Raw genomic sequence first — 25329 nt, forward strand, 5'->3', positions numbered from 1 at the left:
TATAGCGGGTAAGAGTATCTGTAACGCCATTATATAGCTCCGCGTGGAGGGTTATTTAGTTAGAGCGGATTTAGCTAAGCTTATTCTAATTATATAGCGCCTATATATCTATAATATACTACTAAAATAGCCAGTAGTAGGTAAAAGGGACTAACCTAGAGTTAATACGGACGTGTAGGTAGAACTGAAAGTACGCCCACTATATTAAACGGTTTTGCTAGTAGGCTTAATTAGAGTTATATAGCTAGAGACCCTAGTGCTAGCTAGTATTACCGCGGGGGAAGAGCAGTACGTAGTAGAGCGGCATATATATGGCATGCGTTAAGTTAATACGGCAGTATCGCGGCCGCTTATTAGGCGTATAACGCTCTATAAGTACGATATTACGGAAGCTAGTATTACTATACTCGTCTAGTATAATAATGGCCACCTTATTGCTTATTAGGAGGTTTTTATGGCGCTAATTAGCACTAGCCTTTAAGATAAGCTACATCTGTGGGTTTAAGATAATCTATAATAGGGTTATTACGGGCTAAGCCTGAAGCCGTTCCTTTGCGGTTTAATAGAGGGCGATAAAAGGGTTCCGTACCTTAGATAGCATAGTAGTAAGGCACTATAAAATAGTTGTATCTAGCTGGGTATTAGGACGGGCCCGTAGCCGGATATCTATGGCATAACTAGGGTTGTAAAAGTATAGCTAGGCATACCGCGGAGCAATATTAGTAGGAGGCTCTAGCGGGCCCTATAGATAGTAAAGCTTACTATATATCTAGAAGTAATTTAGGCCGCCCTGGGCTACACCACGGTTAGTAACAGTATAGTTTACGGATGTAAAAGCTAATGCTATATTATATAAGCGAAGCCGCTTCCTAAACTACCTAGTAGAAGTACTACAGGACTCTAAAAGATCGCGTAGATATTCTGGCGGTAGCTAAAATAGAGGGAGGTTTACATTACCGTGCTTATAGTAGGCTTTAAAGCGTAGATTACTAGCAGGTAATATACTAACACGTTTATTAATCCAATGTAGGGCTGTGTAGAAGTTATAGATAATGTCTATAGGACTGAGATCTAGCTGCTCCGTAATATGGCGGACTGTAGTAATTAGACCACGATTTAGCTGCTCCGCAATAGGGCGGGCTGTAGTAATAGGCCCGATATTTAACTGGCCCGTAATAGGGCGGGCTATGGCGGGTTGTAGCTAAATAAATGCAGGCGGTTATAGCTGGATAAATGCGGGCGGTCGTGGCTAAATTGGTATAAGCGGTTGCTAGATCGATACAGGCGGTATAAGGGGAGAAGTAGCAGCGGAGGTAGCAGTGGAAGTAGTAGTAGCTGTAGTTTGGGGTATAGGCTGTGGAAGGTCCGCTAAAGGTTGTCGGGACCATCTATTTCTTTTCTCCTATATAGAGTTAGAAAGGTAGTAAGTTAAAAAAGAGTAAGTAAAGGATTAACCCTATAATAGTTACAGGTCTTATATAGAGCTCCATGACGGTTCGTTATAAAGTTAGTAGAAGAGCGATACTGCTTACAGGCAGTACAAAATATACGATTAGAAGGCATTTAGGCAGTAAATAGGGAGTAGCAACTGGGGTAGAAGGTAAAGAGCAGTAAGGGGTAGGATTTAAGGTCGCGAGGTAAGGAATTTAATGGGGTAGCATATAAGGTAGCATGTCCCTTATATTAGGTAACCAGACAAATTTTTAACTAATTAGACACTTAGGTTCAACCCAAACTTAGTATATATTAGATAGCTAGGAGGCACAGGCGACTCGCATACAACTCGCCTATAAGGCACGTGCTCTACACGTATCTAGGGAAACCCCTTCGTTACCTCGCACCTCAGACTCCTCCTTCTCCCTTAAGGATTCGTCTGCTTATAATATACCCTATTATTCTATTATTAAACTCCCTATCTATATCCTTACCTTATATATAAACCCTCTACCCGCGAAGCCCTACTGTACGCGTCCACGTCGCCGCGGGTGGAAACATTATTAGGAAATCGTTTTCTTTTAATGGCCAAGTGCAGAGGCGATGGTAGGGAGCCGTCGCAGCGCGTGCAGCACGCTGTCGTCGCGGTTCTGTGGTGTTAAGCTCGCGACGCGTACTATCGTATAAAGCATCGCCCTTAACAACACCAGGAGCCTTACTGCCTCCGCTTAAGGCTCCTGCTCTACCACCTAGGGAGGCCTATTAAGGGATACTGGGATACGAAAACCACCCGATATACGACTACCTGGCTCGTAGCCAGGCCCGAAACTAGCCTTATCATTAGCTAGTCGACGTAGACGCGTCCTAGTCGTATAACAGGACACTCTTAGGCTTGCACTAGCTCTAAGATCGCAAGACGAGGGCGTAGGGAAACCCTTTTTATAAGAACTTGTTAAGGTTAACGCGTCGCAGATACCTTATACAAACTTATTAAGGCCCCAAGGCCACCGCGAAGAACTTATTAAGGCCCTACCTAGAGAACTCGTTAAGGCCCCTCTACGAGAGCCTATCCGGTACATCTAGGAGACTTAGAAGAGGGTCTTAATAGGTGTGGTGCGCGCGACCTGGACGAGATAGTGGCGCGACAGCGACCGGACGGCTCTACGAGGTGGAAACACGGGCAAAGCTCTAGGTAGCGGAAACATAGGCCAGCTTTGACGGCCCTATAGCGACCAGGTGACTTACAGGAGGGTCTTAATAGGCGTGGTGCACGTAACCTGCGCATATATATATGGGGGAGGCTCTAAGGAAACACAGGCCAGTTATATAAGGACTTGACAGCTAGAGATATAGGCCGGCTTATAAAAAGGGGGGATATAAGCTTAGTTAGTAGAATAGGATAGGGTAGGTCGCTTAGCATAGGACCTAGTCTATAACCTATTCTGTAAGATACGGTCGGCCTATTATAAGGAGACTCTTATAGGCAACGCGAAATGGGAATTAAAACCTCCCGCGGGGCGTAGTATATAGTAGCTACTGCTAGCTCTAAGGACCTTACCCCTTAGCTAGGCTCTAACCCCTAGTGCACCTAGTAGGTAGGTAGGATCACGTCCTAGCTAGAGAGACTACTACATAGCTTAAGAGAACGGATGCGTGTATTAGTATACCAATAGATAGGACTGCTTGCTAGGGCAGTACGCTAGTAAGGTACGCTTAAGGAGTAAATAGGAGTTACTTAGGCGGGAGAGGCTTTAGCTAGGCCTTAACCGTAAAAGGTACACCTAAGGCTTTCTATATTACAGGATGCAGCTACAACGCCCTTATAGGACTACGCCAGTAGGCACGTAAGACGGGAGTTACGACCCCTATAAATGGTAGCTTATACCCGTACCGGCGGAAACAATAAAGATAGGCGTAAAACTAGAGGCTATAGAAGGCTCCTAAGCCGTACAAAAGCATACTAACTCTAGGAGGAGACTCTTATATAGACCGCTATCCCCTAACCGGCTCTAGCAGACCTCAGTGATATCACGGGCGAAACACCGGTGACTCGCCTGCGGGTCGACAGCGACATGACAACAGAGGAAATGGCTAGAACCATTAGCCGCCTTTTAAACAATATAGCACTAGGACCAGATGGGATTCCAAATAAGGCCCTAAAAACCTGTGGGCCATTTATAGCACCTTGGCTTGTAGATGTAGCCAGAGCATACTTTACTATAGGCTACTACCCGCGACTCGGAAGATCTATAACGACGGTTGTCCTATAAAAAGAAGGCAAAGCAGATTACTTAATCCCAGGAAGCTACCGCCCTATTGCCTTAGAAAACACCCTTAATAAGATCTTAGAAAGGGTAATAGCGGAACGCATGGTAGATATAGTAGAGGAATACGCCCTACTACCATAAAGCTAAATGGGGGCAAAAAAGAACCGCTCAACACTATTAGCACTTACGCTACTCGCTGCCACTATTAAATCTGCATAGGCGATGCGAAAGGACTTTATAGTATTAATGCTTAGCCTAGACATTAGTGGTGCCTACGATAATATACCCCACGAGCGTCTTTTGTATATCCTTAGGGCAAAGGGCTTCCCAGAATGGATTATACAATTTATCTAAGGGTTTATAGGCTAGAAAGAAACATTACTAGTCTTTAGCGGATACTAGAGCCCCCCTATTACAGTTATAACAGGAATACTATAAGGATTACCCCTCTTGCCTATACTCTTCCTTTTCTTTATAAGCAACCTACTTAACTTTTTTAAGGAAGGGGCGACCTAGGGGATAGGCTTTGTTAATAATATAAACCTAATTATATACGGGCCAATAGCCGTAAAGAATTGTAGAATACTAGAGAAAGCCTATAACACTTATATAGAATAGGCAAAACGTTATAGAGTCTAATTCTCACCAGAGAAATACTAGCTAATCTATTTTATAAGAAAACGCAACCAATCTGCAGATCTCTAGCATATAATTCGCATTTAAGGCTTTAGGGGTTAACTAGTTTAGGGCCTAAGGGTATTAGGAGTATAGGTAGACAGCAAGCTCTGGTAGAGCGTATATGCGGCGTAAGCGGCCCATAAAGGCCAAGCACAGTTCATTGCTTTATCTAAAATTGTTAACTCTATATGGGGTCTATGCTTCTAGAGGTTACGCCTACTATATATAGCAGTCGTCCGGCCAACCATAACATATGGATCCAGTATTTGGGCCATTAGAGAAACTGAGAAGGGCCCCCTTAAATCACTCCTTAAACTACTTTAAAAGGTCTAGATAGCTTGCCTTTAGAGTATTATAGGCGGGTATAAGCGAACGGCCATAGCACTGCTTAAGAAGGAATCCAATATTCCCCCCCTATAGTTATATATTAAAGCCGCTGTAATATAAAAAACATAAAATAAACGTAACTCTAATGTTATAAAGTATATTAAGACACGCCTAAGTAAACTATGGAGGGACCCTAGGGTGCCCCGTAGGAGAATAAACCAATAACTTTAAAGTAGGGAAGAGATATTAGAGAAACAGGTAAAGAAAGCAGAAGAAGAATAGTACTGCTTTAGGGCCCAGGCCTATATAGAGGAGAAAGGGAAACGCGTAAGAGGTTAGTAAAGACAATAGTAAGATAGAGAAAGGAGCTAAAGTAGAATACGTAAGAACGCCGGGAAACCATCTACCGTAATGCAATACTGGTTGGACTAACGCTGGAGAGGTAAATGGGAGTTAAAGGTACAGAGGCTAACTTAGGCAAGACAAACCTAAGCTATAGTATGGTTAACGCTATAGGGGGTAAATACCTAAGGGCTCCGAAAAGGCCTAATAAAGGTAGAAAATATAATAGCAATACTCTTAAGAATAGGAATAATAGGACTAAAAGATTGGCTTTACTGGGTGGGTGTTCTAGTAGGTAGCCTAAGATGCGAATATAGCTAGCTAAGACAGATACTAAAACACGTAATACTGCTATGCCCCCTACGCACTAATTAAGAAATAATGCTCTTAGCAGCTAGTATAGAGAACTATAATATACTACTCTTAATATAAAAAGGCCTTAAGGCGGTTACCTAGTGGCTTATTAGTTAAAATATGCTAAATTAGTTCCGGGTTGCAAGGGAAATAGTAATAGAAGGTAAGGGGGCGAGCAGTAGGTGCCCCCTAGTAACTCTACAGTAGTAGAGTAATAGTTTATAATACTAGCGCGTCTATAGGCTTATTACGGCAGCAGTGGTTCCTAAAGAGGTTAAATAGTAAGGTAGTAGAGCACTATAGGCGACTTATAGGCGCTAAGTAGGCGAGTCCTAAAAGGCGGGGAGATGGATTATGGGGTTTTCTCATTTTTCTTAAATAGAGTTTTCTCCCTATATGTAAATAAGGAGTAGTCCGCGTGGGCCTAATAGGGATCTAAATCGGACGTTAAGTAATGAATTATTATTATTATATAGACCGCTAGGGGGCGGACTAGTACTTAGGCTAATAAAACCCATTATAAGATATCTAAAAGAACTGATAAGAATCCCTGTGTTATTGGTAGTGGCAGCTAACTGTTTATAGAAAGCCCCTCTAGGCCCTCGTGCTTAGAGGTTTAGGACCGTTACTAGAAAACTAGGGTAGAGGCTTAGATAAGCAGGTACGTTAAACTCTACTATATAACTACCTGCTTGCTATACCCGGCCTAAAAAGACTAAAACTAACTAAAAGAACCCTAAAAAACACCTAGAGAATTCCCCTAAGATGCATGCATCGCAGGGGAGGTATACGTTAAACGACGGTAGCTTATACTCGCGCGCGACCGCTAGAACTACGCCTAGCAATGGCCCTTTATAATAAAGACGGGCGAATACTATACTATAAAGCGGAAATACCTTTATTAAGAAGGTATCTAATAAAATATAAAGCCTATTAGATGTGTCTAGTATCTAAAACTGTGGGGGAGTAACCGTTAGCTATAACAAACTAATACAGCTAGTAGAATGGCTTCGCTAGTCTAGTAAACCTTAGGCGCCCCTTTAGTAAACCCTTAATTAAATCCTCTAATAGCTAAGCAAAATTAAAAATAAGTATAACTCCCTCTTACCGGCGAACCGCACCTAGGCCGCTATAGCTACGCTTTTATAGTATAGGGAACCCACCCCCCTTAAGTTAATAACTAGGTATATAATTATAATATAACTAAATATAGAATAAGTAGAGGGGCTTAGGGGATAATTAGAAATAGAAGTCCTTATAGAGATATATAAAGAGGTCTATAACGCTATTATAGTCCAACACCTTAAGAGCGGAGATATTAGAGTTACCTTAAAGGACTAATAGGTAAAGGAACAAGCTATAAGGGTAGGGGATAGGCTAGAAGAACGTATTGGTATAAAAGTACTTTGTAAGGATTACCTAGTTAAAGTCCTAGCGGTTCCTATAAGCCTTAGGGTAAAAAAGGGACGCTAAGTAGATTAGGGTTGTTAATGATAAATAAATGAATAAATAGGCCTAATATCGTATTTAATTCATAAGCTAACCAAAATATCGCGATATGAATGAATAATTACGATATCTTAGATATAGGCGGTATTACCAGTCTTAGCATGGTGGGGCACTAAATCAATAGGGCTGATGCCTCCTTAGAGGCCTCTACCCCCTCTCTACCCCCCCTTCTACCCCCCCTAAACATTCACTAGCAGCTCTCTCCTCCTAGCCTTATATAACTTATCCTTTTTTCCACAACTTTAAGTACTCCGACGGCTTAATATTTATATTACGGAACCCCACCGCAGGGGCCTCCATAGGAGAGCCCCGTGCTCTTACATACACCTTACATACAGCTTATATTAGCTACGCGTAGGTATATTACCCCCTTACGCCCTCGACCCTTATGATCGATCGCGTAACGTTTTGTAAACTCCTTAAATACATACATCTTATAGCTACTGCCCCGTCCCATAATATTACGTTATACCTTTTTACCACTAACACCCAGCCTACGACCAATTCTATGTCTCTGCAATACTATAGGCGCTACCAGAAGCAGCGTGCCTATGAGTTACCTCACTTTATACTTCTAAGGAACCTATAATAGTAAGATAATATTTCTTACTAGCTACTATATTAAACCTAAAGAATAATCTAATACCTATACTCAACCTATAACGCCAATTAATCCCAGGAGAATTCAATTTATTAGCCCTAGCCTTAACCCTTAAGGAGATGGACACTAATAATATCTTATCTTTTATTAACTACACAACTACGGACAAGCAAGCGGAAGGGCTACTACCTATTAAAATTAAAATATAAGACGCCGAGACGTTTATAAAAATGGTAGCATAAGAACCTAATAAATACTACCGCTTTCTACAGAACTACTACCTAAAGCTTATATGAGCCGAGATGCGTACTACCTAAGATTATAATATCATCTAAGACCTATAAGCTTATAAGGCGCTCGCCGATAACACACATTAAGAAACTAAAAATAACCTTTGCGTGTTTAAACGCGACGTCCAATAGTTAAAGAAGGCTAAGATTATACTTATTGCTACAATCACTAAAAGAGAAGGCATAATTAAATACCTATAATCTTAGCTTAATAAGCACATTCGTAATAACGCTAGACACCTCTCTACTATATATAACGCCACTTAAGTCTCTACGCCCCCAGCAACTTCACCTACTTAATACTTAACAGAGGGTTAGCGCTAAGCAGCCTTACTTAACGGAAACCCCTACTAAAGCAATAATAAAAGCTATAACAACCGAACCTAAGCTGCTACTATAGGGTCTAATACACGTTACCCTAATCCTCTAGTTTTCTAGGGAGACCGCAAAGAATACAGCCACTAGAAGATGTAAATCCGCGAGAAACTAACTTAGAGCGCCTGCCTTTTTCCTACAGAAGACACTAAGATTGGCTACATTATCGGGCGAATAAAGGGTATACTATTTAACAGACTCTTTGCCCGATGGGAGACTAATAGCCCCCAAAAGTGGCAGTCCTATTAAGAAGTCCTTAACAATCTCGACCTAATATACCGCGATTATAACCTACTAGCCACCAACCGAGCTAAACTATATGCCCTAAAGATAAGCCCTACCAAATTATTTAACGAGTTTTATATTAAATTCTAGGAATACACTAAAGCCCTTACCTAAGATGATACTAAAGACTAGGAAGATCTCCTTAAAAAAGTCACTTATTACCTTAGTCACGCAGCCGCCAGCCATAACTATAATAATGTTTATAATATAGTAGCAGCTATACGGAAGATTAAACGACAACTAAATTAGATCGCTACTGCAAACCCCTACCTAAAGACCTCCCTATAGAAGCCCTCCGGACCTACTAAACCACCAACGCCTACTACCCTAAGCAACACTACTGGTCCTAATATCGACCTTTTTATACTAACCTTTCCGTAGAAGCTACTAGACGGAGAACGCGAGCTACTCTAGAAGCTAAAGCGTTACTATAGATATTATTAAAAAGGCTGTTATAGCTATAGCCTAAACTGCCTAATAGCTAGGTTTAGCAGCCGCCGCCTAACACCTAACCTAGTACCTTAAATACTAAATATATTGCTATGTGCCACTACTGTATAAGATGAAGACGTAGTAATAGTAGTAGAGTTAGATACGGAAACGGAAAACGCCAAATCCCAGCCCTAAGTCGCAGGTTAGGACGCCCTAATAATAAGGGGATCTATATATCGGCCTACTTAATAGATAACTTAGTAAAGATAAATAGACGGAAATAGATAGTTTTACCCGTAATAGGAACTACTGCTAAAAAATAATATAAAAGCCGTTCTATAATTAATTNCNGAGCTANTAATAAATTTATANATACCNAATTNNTNNGNACTTATAACCTACCTACCTTACCCCTTACCAAAGCCCGCGCCCTATAACTCGCCAATAGTAGTTATACCACACAGAAGATTACCTATATAGCACAACTCTACCTAGATATAAATGGGCACCAGGAAGAACTCTGGGCCTATATTATACCACTTACTAACTACCCTATTATCCTCAGAATAAACTAGCTTAAATAACACAACCCCGCCATTAACTAAAAAAAGAGAGAAGTAACCTTTAACTCTAAATACTATAGAGAAACCTGCCTAGGACATAGCCTAGCCGCCTCTATCTACTCCCCAGGATACTAACCTAAGAAACCCCTTATTACCCTACCTACGACTAACTACTACTACATAAGTACCGCGGCCTTCTACCGCATAGTATATAGGAAAGGCTGGACCGTTACCGCAGCCTCCCAATTATAACTATATAAGCTTAATAAAGAATAGAACTANGTCCTCTATAGTAANAGNATAGACATANTTAANCTTTTAGAAAATAATGCCCCCNCAGAACTCTACGGACTTTNACCTTTAGACTTTAAGAAGTTTATAAAGCTTAAAAAAGGACTTACCAACGAGGAACTCCGTAAGCTCCTCCCTAAAAGGTACTATAACTTTATTAATGTATACTTATAAAAGAACGCAGATACACTCCCCCTATATTAACCTAATAACTATGCCATTAATATTAAATAAGGAAAAACGCCACCCTATAAGAGACCCTACCTAATATTAAAAGACAAACTTCTAGTTATTAAAAAGTATATCAACAAACACCTTAATAAAGGGTTTATTCACCCCAGCATATCCCTAGCAGCCGCCCCCATCCTCCTTACTAAGAAGCTAGGAGGAGGTATTCGATTCTATATTAACTATAAAGGACTTAACGCTATTATAATTAAGAACTAATACCCTATACCGCTTATATATAAGACTCTTAAGCGGCTTAGCCAAGCTAAAATCTATACTAAGCTTAATATCATCGCCGCCTTTAACCGCCTTTAAATATAAGAAGGTAACAAATAGAAAACCGCATTCGCATCGCGCTTTGGCCAATTTAAATATACCGTTATACCCTTTAGCGTATATAACAGCCTAGGCAGCTTCCAAAGCTATATTAATAACGCCTTACGGGACTACCTTAACGACTTCTGCTCTGCGTACCTAGACGATATACTTATTTACAGCAATAACCCTTCTAAGCATACCGAGCACGTTTAAAAGGTCTTATAGCGCCTTAGGGACGCAGGACTTTATATTAATTTAAAGAAGTATAAATTCTTAGTTATAGAAGTAAAATACCTTAAACTAATTGTTACTACTAAAGGTGTCCGTATAGACCCTAAGAAGGTACGTATAATTACTAAATAGTAAACCCCTAACTGCATTAAAGACGTATAAGCTTTCCTTAGTTTCGCCAACTTCTATTAAAAATTCATATATAACTTCTCGGGTGTTATAGCACCACTTATAGCAATAATGCGAATAAAGGGCCTTTCTATAAAAGGAAGAAAAACACATCTACGTTTTATCTGGACGCCTAAATATAAGAAGGCGTTCTAAGACCTTAAAGATACTTTTACCAAAGCACCTATCCTAGCTTACTTCATACTAGGACAACAACTCTATCTTAAGACTAACTCCTTAGACCACGTTAACGCAGGGGTCCTTTCTTAGATGGGCGACAACGGTTTCCTCTACCTAGTCGTATTCTATTCATCTAAGCTTACACTATAAGAATATAACTATAAGATCTATAATAAGGAACTTCTCGCGATTATATAAGCGTTTAAGGAATTCTAACTAGAACTCTCCTTAGTAGAACCTAACTAGCTAACTAAAGTCCTTACGGATTATCGCAACCTTAAGTACTTTATAACTATAAAATAGCTAAACTAACACTAAGTACGCTAGAACGAGTTCCTCTCTAGTTTTAACTTTAAAATTATATATAGGCTAGGAGTATAAGGTACTAAGCCTAATAGCCTAATACGCCGCTTATAAGACCTTCCTTAGTCCAAAGATAACCCCTATAACCAGTTCCAACAACAGATAATCCTAAAAGTACGGAATTTGGCCCTAGGTATACTACCTACAATAAAGCTAACTATATCTTAGCTCCACACTATAGAACTAGAATTACCTCCCAAAATCAATAAGCTTATTACTACGGCATATAACACCTCTATTAACCTATTACTGTATTAACTTATTACCGCAAAGACCGCTAGCGCCCATATACTACCAACTAAACTTCAAAGCTTAGGCCAGATTAATATAGCAGCCTTAGAAGTAAAAGAGAACAGGCTCTATTATAGAGGCCGTCTATTCGTCCTTAACTTAGAAAATCTACAACAGCAATTAATCTAAATGGCCTACAACCTCCAATTAAGCGGCTACCTAGGTAAAGGAGGAACCTATAAGCTTCTTAGCCGATACTACTTCTGGCCTAAAATAATAGACTTAGTTGAACGCTTTATAGGCGCCTACTACAGTTATAAGCGCGCTAAGGCCTTTAATATAAAGTACTAAGGACTACTACACCCTCTACCAGTACCTATATAACGATAGGCAGATATCGCCATAGATTTCGTTGTTAACCTACTACCCTATAAGCGATATAGCCGTACCTATAAGAACATCCTTATAATAATATACCAACTTATAAAAGAGCGCCACTACGTCCCAACTAAAGGCGTAGCCGTTAGCAACGTTACTAACGCCTTCCTCCGCGAAATCTACTAATTATATAGGTTACCTAACTCGATTACGTCTGACTAAGGCATATAGTTCGGCTCTAATATATAGAGACAAATCTGCTAACGCCTTAGCATCTCCGTTAAGATGTCTATATCCTTCTACTATAAAACTGCTAGGCAACCGGAAAACGCTAATGCTAGCATAAAAGCATACCTACAACAGGTAGTCGCCTATAGTTAAAATAACTAGGTAGATCACCTCCCACTAGGTAAATTCGCAGCAAATAACTACGTCTTAACTACTACAGGACTTACCCCGTTCTTCGCGAACAAGGGATATTACCCCTAATCCGGCATAAAACCACCAGAACCTATTAATAAGAAACTGCTATATAGAAAACGCCTTAAGATACTACTTACCGACCAGCATATAGACCGTATAAAAAATCTACTTAACTACTGCAAGGGAGAAATGGCCTAGGCTTAAGTAAAGCAGGCCTACTTCGCCAACTATTATAAAACGCCACCACCGGAGATATGTGTTGGCGACTAAGTATAGCTAAATACACATAATATCTCTATACAGAGGCCTATAAAGTCACTTAATTATAAGAACCTTAGCCCCTACCTAATTAAATAAGTCATTAATAGGGAAGCCGTATACGAGCTAGAGCTTCTACCTGCCCTAGCCACCCGCGGAATATAGCCTATATTTCACCCATAGCTACTACACCTTTACTAGCCTAACCCCTTACTAGAGTAGATATAGCCTAAACCCCCACTAGTATTAATCCGAGACGAGAACGAAGACAAGAACCATAAGGAGTAGACCGTTAAACGAATTATTAACTCTAAATACTTTAGCAAAGGCAGAGGACAACGGCTCTACTACAGAGCTATATACATAGGATTTAACATAAATTAGCCAGAATGGTAACTATAGGAAGACTTCAAAAATGCAAAGGATCTAATTAGCGACTTTTACTACGCGAACCTACAGAAATTGGGCCTAAGCAGAGATTTTATACCTAATCCTCTATAGGAGCCCTTATAGAGTTAAACCGTTATACATTACCACGTAGGGGCAAATTGCCGTTAGATTGCCGTTAGATTGCGGTAAAGTGCAATCACGTGACTGGAATATTGTTAAGATGTCCAGGAACTTTGACTGGCGGTTAAAGTTATTTAATTAGTCAGATTCTTAGATGCCAAGCCTTATTATATAACGTTGTTTTAAGCCTTTAGTAATACCCCCCTTTCTTCTTTTCTATACCCTAAGTGTCCCTTCTATATATATATAGTAACCATAGCGTCACCAGAGCTCCGCCTCTATAGGAGGGGGGGTAGTGTCACGGAACCCCACCACAGGGGCCTCCATAGGAGAGCCCCGTGCTCTTGCATACACCTCGCGTACAGCTTATATCAGCTACGCGTAGGTATATTACCCCCTTACGCCCTCGACCCTTACGATCGATCGCGTAACGTCTTATAGACTCCTTAAATACATACGTCTTATAGCCACTGCCCCGTCCTATGACATTTTACTAGCCCAACCCTCTATATATATTCATAATTATATAAATATTCATTTATAAGGGATGGCAAAATATTTAATTATTATCACTCCTTATGAATGAATATATCGTTATAAAGCAATGAATAAAAATATTATTAATAACCCTGAGGCAGATAATATAGCAATTATATAGGAGATAGTAAGATAAACGGAACGCCTTATATTAAGACTTAAAATCACCTAAATTTAATAGCTTTAATAGGAAAATGTAAACTAAGTATATAATAAGAATAATAAGAGGATATAAGAGTCGCCGGAGACTTACTAGGGAGACGCTGGACGAATATATGGCTCCCTTATCGTTAGTATATATACACTAGGAATGCAAAAACTCCTTATCCAAAAAGGAATAATTATAAATGGCCTTATATATAACACAAGGCTTTATAACTATAGACTATACCTAAAATAATACTATCGCTGTATATAATGGGGACACACCTGATCTATATACGCAGTATAGGTGTGCTGCGACCACTATATAGGCCCCTACAATACGAGACATTACTTAAATTAAAACTAAATAAAATACGCGAACTGCCACCAAAGTATATATAAGGCGTGGGAAAGGGAAGACTGTATTAAATATAGGAGATAGAAGGTAAGGGCTTAATAGCTGCGGGAATAACTATATGCTAGGTTATATAAATGGAAATAATAGGCGATAAGCTAGGGGGACGTAGGTGCCTTCCTAGCGTTTCCTACCTTTAATACTGGAGGGCTAGGCTAGCTATCCCAAGCCTTAATAGGCTAGAAGTAACGCCGCGTAATATTACTAGACTAATTAGGGATATAAGGGTTATAGGGGACATAAGGGAGAGGACGCCCCGTAAAAAGACCCCTATAGACAGTAATAGTAGGCTTAAGACTAGGATAATTAAGAATTAGACTTAATACGGTAAATATAACATTCGCAGCCGACCTATAAAGGGTATATAGCCGACTAGTAAGAATAGGGGAAGAACTGGTAATAATAATAGATTTAGATATAGAAGCGCTAACAGGAATATAAGATATGGGAATGGAAAGCTCTATATAAAATAAGTAGTAACTAGGGTATAGATATAAGAGATAGAAGCTCCAAATATTTTAGAGAAAGTAAAAATAGAAGAAGCAAAGAACGAAGGAGAGTTAAAGGACCCTCGCTAGGGGTCCGCCACCTATCTATTATATAGTATAACTACGGTAATATAAACCACCGCCTTATAAGGCCCCTACTAGATAGTCTAGACCTAGAGAAATACTATATCCTTACTATATAAGAACCGTATTATAATACCTTTATATAATTAATATACTGCCCCTAAGGATTCTAGCTCCTATATAAACTAAAAGTAGCTATATACGTGTGCTTTATAATTAGTAAGGCTATTAGCCTATCCTTATAGTTATAGTTGGCAGTTAACCTAGATATTATAGTTATAACAATCTAAATATATAGGGGACCGGTATAAATTATTAATGTGTATAACCCTAGGGTTAAAGGGGTCCCATAAATAGAGAATATTATATTAGTAATAAGCTTACTAGAAACTAAAGGTATAGAGTCTATTCTACTAGGAGATATAAACCTCTACTACCCGCGGTAGGGGGGTATTTATATTACTGTAGATTAACAGTTAGAGTGCCTACTAAGAGCTATAAATATCTAGGGCCTTAAGCTAGCCACCCCCCTAGGAGCAATTATATGGCAATGAGGCACCGCTAGAAGTATAATTGACCTTATATTTATAGACGAAGGCCTATACTAGAGACTTAAAAGGTATAACCCTAAAGAAGAATAGGCACTTACCCTAGACTATATCCCTATCTAGATATAGCTAGACCTAGATACTAAAGCGCAACTAAATAGAAAAAGATACGTAATAAGGAAGCTTAAGATAGACAGTTTCCTTAATGCAGTTAAATAATAACTCTAAGACCTAGAAGAAATCTACCTAATACTAAACAAGCAAGGCTTATTGGCCACCCCTAAGGAAATTAACTAAAAACTAGAAAGGATCTAGGCAGCGATTAAAAATGGGCTAAAAGAGTACTACCTGATCTTAAAACTGGGCCCCTATACGCGATACATATAGTTTATATAATACGCAGTTCTAGTTACTAGCTAACAATAAGTAAGAAGGAAATATATAAGTAGCCACAACCTTAAAGACGAGAGACGATACAAAGATATAAGAAACTAGCTAAAGAATACCCTAAAAAAAGAAGTAAGGAATAACTGGAGATAGTTTATAAACAAGTATACTTTTAACCTAAGCCTCCCCTATAATAAGGGCCTTTAGGCTATAGCGAAATGGGTAAAGAAAAAGGCAGGGCGCCTAGTAGAAGACTTACACCTACTACCCCTATAAAGAGTAGGAGAATTATAGGCTATAAACGATAACGATAAGAAGGTAAAGATCCTTATAGAAAGGTTCTTCCCCTAACTGGCTTTAGTAGACCTTAGTAATATTACGGGCGAAACACCGGTAACTTGCCTATAGGTTAATAGCGATATAATAACAGAGGAAATGACTAGAACTATTAGCCGCCTTTTAAATAATATAGTACTAGGACTAGATAGGATTCTAAATAAGGCCCTAAAAACCTATAGGCTACTTATAGCACCTTAGCTTGCAGATATAGCTAGAGTATACTTTACTATAGGCTACTACCTACGATTTGGAAGATTTATAATAACGGTTATTCTATAAAAAGAAGGTAAAGCAGATTACTTAATCCTAGGAAGCTACTGCCCTATTGCCTTAGAAAACACCCTTAGTAAGATCTTAAAAAGGGTAATAGCGGAACATATAGCAGATATAGTAGAGGAACACGCCCTACTACTATAAAGCTAAATAGGGGCAAGAAAGAACCACTTAACACTATTAGCACTTATGCTACTTACTGCTACCATTAAATCTATATAGGCGATGTAAAAGGACTTTATAGTATTAATGCTTAGCCTAAACATTAGTGGTGCCTATAATAATATACCCCACAAGCGTCTCCTATATATCCTTAGGGTAAAGGGCTTCTTAGAATGGATTATATAATTTGTTTAAGGGTTTATAGGCCAGAAAGAAACATTATTGGTTTTTAGCGGATACTAGAGCCCCCCTATCGCAGTTACAACAGGAATACTATAAGGATTACCCCTCTCNCCTATACTCTTCCTTTTCTTTATAAGNAACCTNCTTNACTTCTTTAANGAAGGGGCNACCTAGGGGATAGGCTTTATTAATAATACAAACCTAATTATATACGGGCTAATAGCCGTAGAGAATTGCAGAACACTAGAGAAAGCCTATAATACTTATATAGAATAGGCAAAACGTTATAGAGTCTAATTCTTACTAGAGAAATACTAGCTAATCTATTTTATAAGAAAACGCAACTAATCTATAGATCTCTAGTATATAATTTGTATTTAAGGCTTTGGGGGTTAACCAATTTAGGGCCTAAGGGTATTAGGAGTATAGGTAGATAGTAAGCTCTAGTGGAGCGTATATGCGGCGTAAGCGGCCTATAAAGGCCAAGNATAGTTTATTACTTTATCTAGGATTATTAATTCTATATAGGGTCTATACTTTTAGAGGTTACGCCTACTATATACAGCAGTCGTCTGGCCAACCATAATATATAGATCTAGTATTTAGGCCATTAGAGAAACTAAAAAGGGCCCCCCTAAATTACTCCTTAAACTACTTTAAAAGGTCCAAATAGCCTACCTTTAGAGTATCACAGGCGGGTACAAGCAAACGGCTATAGTACTACTTAAGAAGGAATCTAATATTCCCCCCCTACAGTTATATATTAAAGCCGCTATAATATAAAGAACGTAAAATAAACATAACTCTAATATTATAAAGTACATTAAGACACGCCTAAGTAAACTATAGAGGGACCCTAGGGTGCCCTATAGGAGAATAAACTAATAACCCTAAAGTAGGGAAGAGATATTAGAGAAATAGGTAAAGAAAGTAGAAGAAAAATGGTGCCGCTTTAGGGCCTAGGCCTATATAGAGGAGGAAGGGAGATGTATAAGAGGTTAGTAAAGACAATAATAAGATAGAGAAAGGAGCTAAAGTAGAACATATAAGAACGCTAGAAAACTATCTACTACAATATAATACTAGTTGGACTAACACTAAAGAGGTAAATAANAGTTAAAGGTACAGAGGCTNACTTAGGNAAGANNAACCNAAGCTATAGNATAGTTAACGCTATAGGGGGTAAATACCTAAGGGCTCTAAGAAGGCCTAATAAAGGCAGAAAATATAATAGCAACACTTTTAAGAATAGGAATAATAGGACTAAAAGATTGGCTTTACTAGATAGGTGTCCTAGTAGGTAGCCTAAGATATAAATATAGCTGGCTAAGACAGACACTAAAATACGTAATACTGCTATGCCCCCTACGCACCAATTAAGAAATAATGCTTTTAGTAGCTGGCATAGAGAACTATAATACACTACTCTTAACATAAAAAGGCCTTAAGGCGGTCACCTAGTGGCTTATTAGTTAAAATGTGCTAAATTAGTTCCGGGTTATAAGGGAAATAGTAATAAAAGGCAAGGGGGCGAGCAGTAGGTGCCCCCTAGTAACTCTATAGTAGTAAAGTAATAGTTTATAATACTAGCGCGTCCGTAGGCTTATTACGGCAGTAGTAGTTTCTAAGAAGGTTAAATAGTAAGGTAGTAGAGTACTATAGGCGACTTATAGGCGCTAAGTAGGCGAGTCCTAAAAGGCGGGGAGATGGATTATAGGGTTTTCTTATTTTTCTTAAATAGAGTTTTCTCCCTATATGTAAATAAGGAGTAGTCCGCGTAGGCCTAATAGGGATCCAAATCGGACGTTAAGCAATGAATTATTATTATATAAACCCTCTTTAAATTCCTAATACTCTAACCTATAGTATTCGCGCGCTAAGGCCGTACTTAAGAAATAGTAGAAGATTACGCCTAAGCTAATCCGTAAGCACTTAGATATTAAGTTTATTAATAAAGATAGTAAGAATAAAAGCGATGCTTTATCTATCTTATTAATATATAGCGGTATTCTAAGTCTATTAAGTCTAAAGAAATATAATTATAAAAGGGAGTAACTTACTAGAGGCATCTATAGGCAAACTACGGCAAACTGCGGTAAGCTACTAGAAACAGCCGTAATAATCTAGTTATTTAGCCTATAGATAATCCCAATAATATAAAGTACGGTAAGGATAATTGCGATACTCTCTAGAGTAAAACTGCTTTATATCCCTAATTAGCTTAAACTCTATATAATAATTTAACTCTATACCCGTAAAAGCTTTCCTTAGTAAAATTATAGAAACTAATATAATCTAAGATACCTTAGGTAAAAATGCGCCTAAGGATAATATAACCTAAGCTAAGAAGATATAGGTTATAATGCCTATTACGCAAAGGCATAAGTATATAGTTATATAGAGTATATCTTAAATTAGACTAATATTAGCTCTTTTTAGATTTTAAGAGACCGCTATAGCTAAAGTAGGAAGTAACGTTTAATAAATAGAGTAGTAAATATATAAACATTTAGCTAAGCTATATAGAGTTCCTAAAAAGGCCGTTTTAGTAAAGAACCTAGTCCCTATTTCTAGTAAATAGGGTTTAAATCTAAAGTTTAAATTATTCCTATAGCTATATAGCGCATTTAAGATATTCCACTAAGAGCGCACATAACTAAATAGTGGGGTTTTTGCTAATAGTATAGGAACCGGAAAAATCGTAACTGCGTACTTAACTATTATCCTTAGTTACCACTATGCTATAAACCTAGATAAAGTAGCTGCTAATTAAGCGTCTAAAAATGCAAATTAGTATCTATAAAAGAATAACTAGGCTAAAGACGCTAAGTGTCCTAGCTAGAACAAGATACCTTTTTTATACTTATATATAAATTAAAACGCTATATCTATAATATAAAGATAGTATAGTGCAAATCTAGTTATATATAATTCTAAGTATAATTACTAACTAGAGAGATAATTATATCTTATTATTTAAAGACTCTACGCTTATAATAAAAGAGTAGACGCTACTATATTTTGCAATATACTATAAAATAAAAGGTATATTTAAAGAAATAGCGCGACTAAACCTTTAGGAATAGCTTTAAATAGGGACTTTAGGGGACTAGTTAGATTATAATGCGATAAATAATAGTTGGACTTTAATAGGTAAAAAGAAAACGCCCTACTTATAGTTCTTTAATGGCCCTTTATAGAAGTATATAGGTTATTATAACTACGCTCTTTAGCAGAATCTTATAGGATAAGTTTTATAATAAAAAAAAAATAAGAAACTTATATTAACTAATTCCTTTATTCTTAAAAAAAAAAGTGGTACTGTTATACCTAAGATTCTTTACCTAGGCTATTTCTAGTATAGTAATAGAGAATGGTATTATAGATATATACTAGTTTATTATAAGCGCCCTTAAAGATACAAATTAGGCAACCGCTTAAGCTAACCTAATATTCTTAGAAAATATATATCCGCGGAAGTTAATAAAATAGCTAAACTATAGACCCAATTTTTAAAGTAGGGAAGGAGCAACCCTAAAAGTGCCTTATAGTCTACGATATATAAAGAATTAGTTAAGGTTGGTAGCCTAATTTTTATAAATTTTCTTATTTACCGTAACTAGGATACTATTAACTTTAATAACAGAAAACTAAAAGCTATTCTAGACTAGCTCTAAATTTAATATATAAAGTATAATTATAAAACTAAAGAACTTAAATTTCTATATAGTATAGAAGGTGTAATAGTATTAGAAATAAAAGAGGTATTTTAGCAGAAAATAGTTAAATAGAGAGAAGATAGTTCTCCTACTAGGAAAAAACTAGTATAAATGGCCAGCAGCTCCTTAAGCAGCTACTTTACGTACTATAATGCAGTAATAACGCCTGGGTTACTTTTATAGAAGGATAGATTTAGTAAAGATTTTCTAGATATCAAAAAAAAGTTTAGTTTAATACTACACCAACGCAGTTAAAAATCCTATTAAAAGTATCTTGGATTAGAATAAGGAGGAAATTCTTTATAATAACGCGAAGTTTAGGACGCTTTTAGCTATCTATAAAGAAATTACAGCAGCACTATATATTAAAGGCTATTGTAGTAAAATTTTTATTAGTACTAATTTTTTATTTATTAGGGCGGTATATATACTAGTAAGTAGCAAAATACTTTATCTTTTTACCTCTTAATAGCAGCACGCTTAACTAGAACTCTAAACTAACACTTATTTTAGGCCTTAGTTACTAAATATAGTAAGGATGCCGTTATATGCCTCCCTAAAGGAATATTACTAAAGTAAAAAGACTATATAATCTATAACATATAAAAGTAGCTAAACGGACTATAAATTCTCTTATTATTTCTAAAGGCTATTACGGAGGGTATTACTATTAACGGCTTTCCGTATTAAAAGTGGAATTTTAAATAAGCTTAAGTTTAAGAAGAACGTAGGTATAAATAAGTCTAAAATTTTAAAGAAGTAGCTAATGCAAATATTATAGATTATAGTAGCGATATATTTTTAATCCTTTTAGCGCAGAATTAGGCAATATACTAGGTAGTTTGCCGTAAATTCTTCTCTGGTGGAAGAAGTATAACAGACTATTATTTTTAGAATTAGGTAATATAGTAGGCAGTATTCCGCAGTTTTATAGTTAGTAAAAGGCAAATACTAATTTTTTTTTATAGAATTAAGTAATGTACTTGGCAATATATAGCAGTCTTACGGCTAATAGAAGGTATATACTAAGTTGTTTTTTATAAAACTAGGTAATATATTAGCAATATACTACAATTCTTTTATTAATAAGAAAAGTATACTATTTTGCTATTTAAAAAACCGGGTAATGCGTGGGTAATATATCGCAGTGCTTCGTTAATAAAAGAAGCCGCTAGCTTATAATGTGGGAACCGGGTAATATATAAGCCAATATTCGGAATACTCTACTTATAAAAGGAGCCTATTAGCTTATAATGTAGGAACTAGGCAACGCATAATTAGATATATTATAGTGCTCTATTAATAAGTAGCGCCTATTAATTTACTACTTAAGGACCTAAGTAATGCGCTAGGCTATATATTATAGTGCTCTATTAATGTAGTAAGTCTGCTAGCTTATAATATAGGAGCTAGGCAATATACGAGCTAATATATTAAAATACTCTACTAATAGGCGATACCTACTAGCTTATAATTTAAAGAATTAGGTAATATACCTAGCAATATACAGTAACTTTATGCTTAATAATAGAAGTCTACTAACGTATTTTACAAGCGAAGTATTGACATAAGCGAGTTATCGAAACCAATTTCTCACCAAAATCTATAAAATCTACAATGAAATATCTTAACAACAACTAGATAAAACACTCTGAAATTTTTAAATTAAACTTTTACATATAATTTAAAGCCTATATTAAATTTTTAAATTAATAAATGTACTTGTTATTAAGACATAATATTTTATTTATATTTAAAGACTAAAACTTAATATCTTAATAATTATTAGGTTTTATCCTATAAAAAATAATAATTACTTTTTCTAATTAATGTTTATAATCTATTAAATTTTTAGAGTTTTTATTTAGTCGTTATTAAGATATTTCGTTATAGATTTTATAGATTTTGGTGAGAAATTGGTTTCGATAACTCGCTTATGTCAATACTTCGCTTGTAAAATACGTTAGCTTACCGCTTAAGAAACTAAGCGGTATACTAGGCAATATATAGCAATTTTACGCTTAATAATTGTCGGGAATGAGGCACGTGGTTATCACGTGTCGCCGCGGCACTAGCGTGGTAAGGAACCTTAAGTTCCTCACCCTTCCCCTTTCTAATTAACAAGAATAATAACTATTATACTATCTACGAACCGTAGCTACGTGATATCCCCTTATGAGTCCAACACTGATTAGTGGTTAACTTTACTATTATACCACAGAACAGCTAGGTATCACTAAGAAGAGACGAGCCACTGTACCAGTGCTACTCGTGCTAGAGGAAGCTGTCTTTTAAGGTCAGAACTAGTCCTAAACCTTAAATAGAACTCTTCCACAAATCTAAGGATCTAAAGGCCAGAACTAATCCTAAGCCTTTCTAAGATTACAGATTCTTGCGTTTATTACGCAGAATAACACGCTTTACAAGTCTTCGCGATTTAAGGCTAGAACTGGTCCTAAGCCCTATAATTATAAATATATGTTACGAACGCGTACTAAATAATAAATATATATTACGAACGCGTACTAAACGACAATCCCTACGCCAATAACACTTCCCTTCCTTTAAAAATATGGCTACGCCTACTTTAAACAACTAGGAAGACTCCTTATTACTAGGGGTAGCTTTATACGCGAAACTTATTAATAAAAATTAGAACGAATTTACCTTTAATATAATAACTTATACCGTAAAATAAGTTAATAGCTTTCTCCTATACCATATTATATTCTACTAAAGTAGATACTATACCGATATATAGCTATAGGAATATTTTAGGAAGGATTTCGTAGGATGGACCGCTAACACCTAGGCACTTAGCAATATTAATATTGTTTAGGATTTTTAAGACTTCCTCTATAGGAACGGGGTATATATTGCTAAGAACGGTAACCCAATTACTAGCAATATTTAGGCCGTTATTACTAGTATAAAAGAACTAATATAGACGGAAGCTGAGATTATACGTTAACTACGGAAACCTAAAAATAACCTATATTCTTCAGAAGGCAACTTTAATTTATATTAAAACCCCTAGAACGCTAACCCCCTACCTAGAGCTGCTCTCCCACCTAAAGGTGCTCTCCTACTTAGAGTTGCTTCGCCTTTACCTCCTTTACTCTAGCTAACCGGTAAGCCTTTACTATAAGAAGTTACGAATCTAATAAAGGTATATTTAGACGAAGAGAAAAAGTTTAAAGGAGAACTATATAATATACTTAAAGCAAAACTATAAGTCTTTTATAACTGTTATAATAAGGTTAAAATTTAACGCTACTAGTACTATTATGCTTTCTCTATTATATTAAAGGGACGGGCAGTAATATTCTATTACGACTATATTACGGGTAAAAACTATAACTTTAATATAATGCTTTAGCTTACTAGAGCCCACTTTAAGACTAATAAGAATCGCCAACTTTATATATCCGAATGGCGAGAGACTACGTTCTAAAAAGTTATTACTTCTAACCTAACAAAGACTCGTTTAGAGTGCCTTTAACTACTCTTTAATAAACTCTAGAAAATCTAATATGGCTTTACTAAAACTTACTAAAATAAAAACAGCCTAAGGGACCAGGTTATCTTAGCATGCTATAGCGTTCTTAAGTATAACTTGGCGCTATATAAACCTATAAATACGTTTAAAGGAGTATATGCTAAGCTACGCTCTGCTATAGGTACTGCGATATAAATATAAGAATCTTAATAGTTCTATACTAAAAACCTTACCTAACTAAGTATTCCTAACCAACACGATTATAACTAGACTAATTAAATATATAGTAGCCGCGGTAGGGAATATAGAAGAGGGTACGATTAACGTTAACTATAAGGTAATTATAGAGGTCCCTATAAAGGTTTATTTTAAAGTAATTACTAAAAGAAATGCTACGTTTATAAGAAGCTAAATTGCTAGTTAACTAGACACTCCCTTAATAAGCGAAAAGAGGTATATAATAAGTTCCGTTAGAGTATAAGAAATATTAGAAATTATAAGGTTACTATGGCCTACTTCTAAAGCTTCCTAGTTTAATATAAAGGCGTAGAAGACCTTAAGGGTAAGGTTAATAAAACTAAACAGCTCCTTATAGATATAGAAATTAAAGACTACTTACCTAACCAATACTTTACTAAGTATAGTAAGGTAAATAGCACATAAACTATTGCTGTCCTTAATAACCAATCTACGCTCCATTCTATTATAAAGTTAGATATCTTTAATAAGCCAAAGGAGAGCTCCGCGTTTTCCTTCGACGATAGATACTCGGCAAATGTCTTTTATAGTATTATACCAGATACTAAAGCCGTAGGAGTATCTATAGTAGGAGAACCTTAAGTTTAAGCCCTTTAGTAGCTTAATAGCTCTATTTAAATTAACTATTTAACGGCAGGCTAGCATACAATTCGTTTTAGCAAAGGTACTATAATCTCTCTCGGCACAATTAGGGTTTAAACCCCCTTAGGGTATATTAGTTTTCACGTTATTCCTATAAATACTCCGTTTCTATTTTACATTAAAGATATAGATAAGTTAGGTATTAGGCTTAATAACCTTAAGAATATACTTATTTAGGGAGATAATTAGGTACCCGTTATATGCAAGTAGGGTTACCCCTAGTTACTCCTTTATTAACTAGAAAAGAGTATTACTTAAAGCTACTTAATTAAGTCGGAATTACGCCAACTATACCGTCATTTTGGCCACCTATCTATTTATTAATTGCTTAGGGTTCTTTAGCAAGTAGGTTATAAAGTCAAGGTTAAGGCAATTAAGTATTTTATAAAGTATTACTATTACTGCTAAATAAACCAGAAGTCCCCTAGCCGATTTAAGTTCACCCTTAAGAATAACTACAACTTTAACTTCTATATTATTATTAACGTTATATATCTTAGCGGNAAGCCAGTNCTCTAANTTATTAANTTCTTAACCTNNTTNTAAGCCGCGNGTTTTTTAAAAGATATATTAGCNAGAAANNTATAGGAGACCCTTTAGTTATACTAGATTAAT

The 25329-nt window shown here is 36.6% G+C and overlaps 1 protein-coding gene across 1 annotated transcript; it reads right to left on the minus strand.

Moving 5' to 3' along the window:
* Window positions 1-1948: 1948 nt before the first annotated feature.
* K441DRAFT_654285 (uncharacterized protein) lies at window positions 1949-2131 on the minus strand (the record flags this gene model as incomplete). The annotated part of the gene is given in 2 exon segments (XM_067647668.1): window positions 1949-2074; window positions 2089-2131. Coding segments are annotated over 2 exon segments (152 nt in total), but the record flags the coding sequence as incomplete, so codon positions are not given.
* Window positions 2132-25329: the final 23198 nt, after the last annotated feature.

The sequence above is a fragment of the Cenococcum geophilum genome, assembly GCF_001692895.1.
Source record: "Cenococcum geophilum 1.58 unplaced genomic scaffold K441scaffold_7, whole genome shotgun sequence".
Taxonomy (NCBI): domain Eukaryota; kingdom Fungi; phylum Ascomycota; class Dothideomycetes; order Gloniales; family Gloniaceae; genus Cenococcum; species Cenococcum geophilum.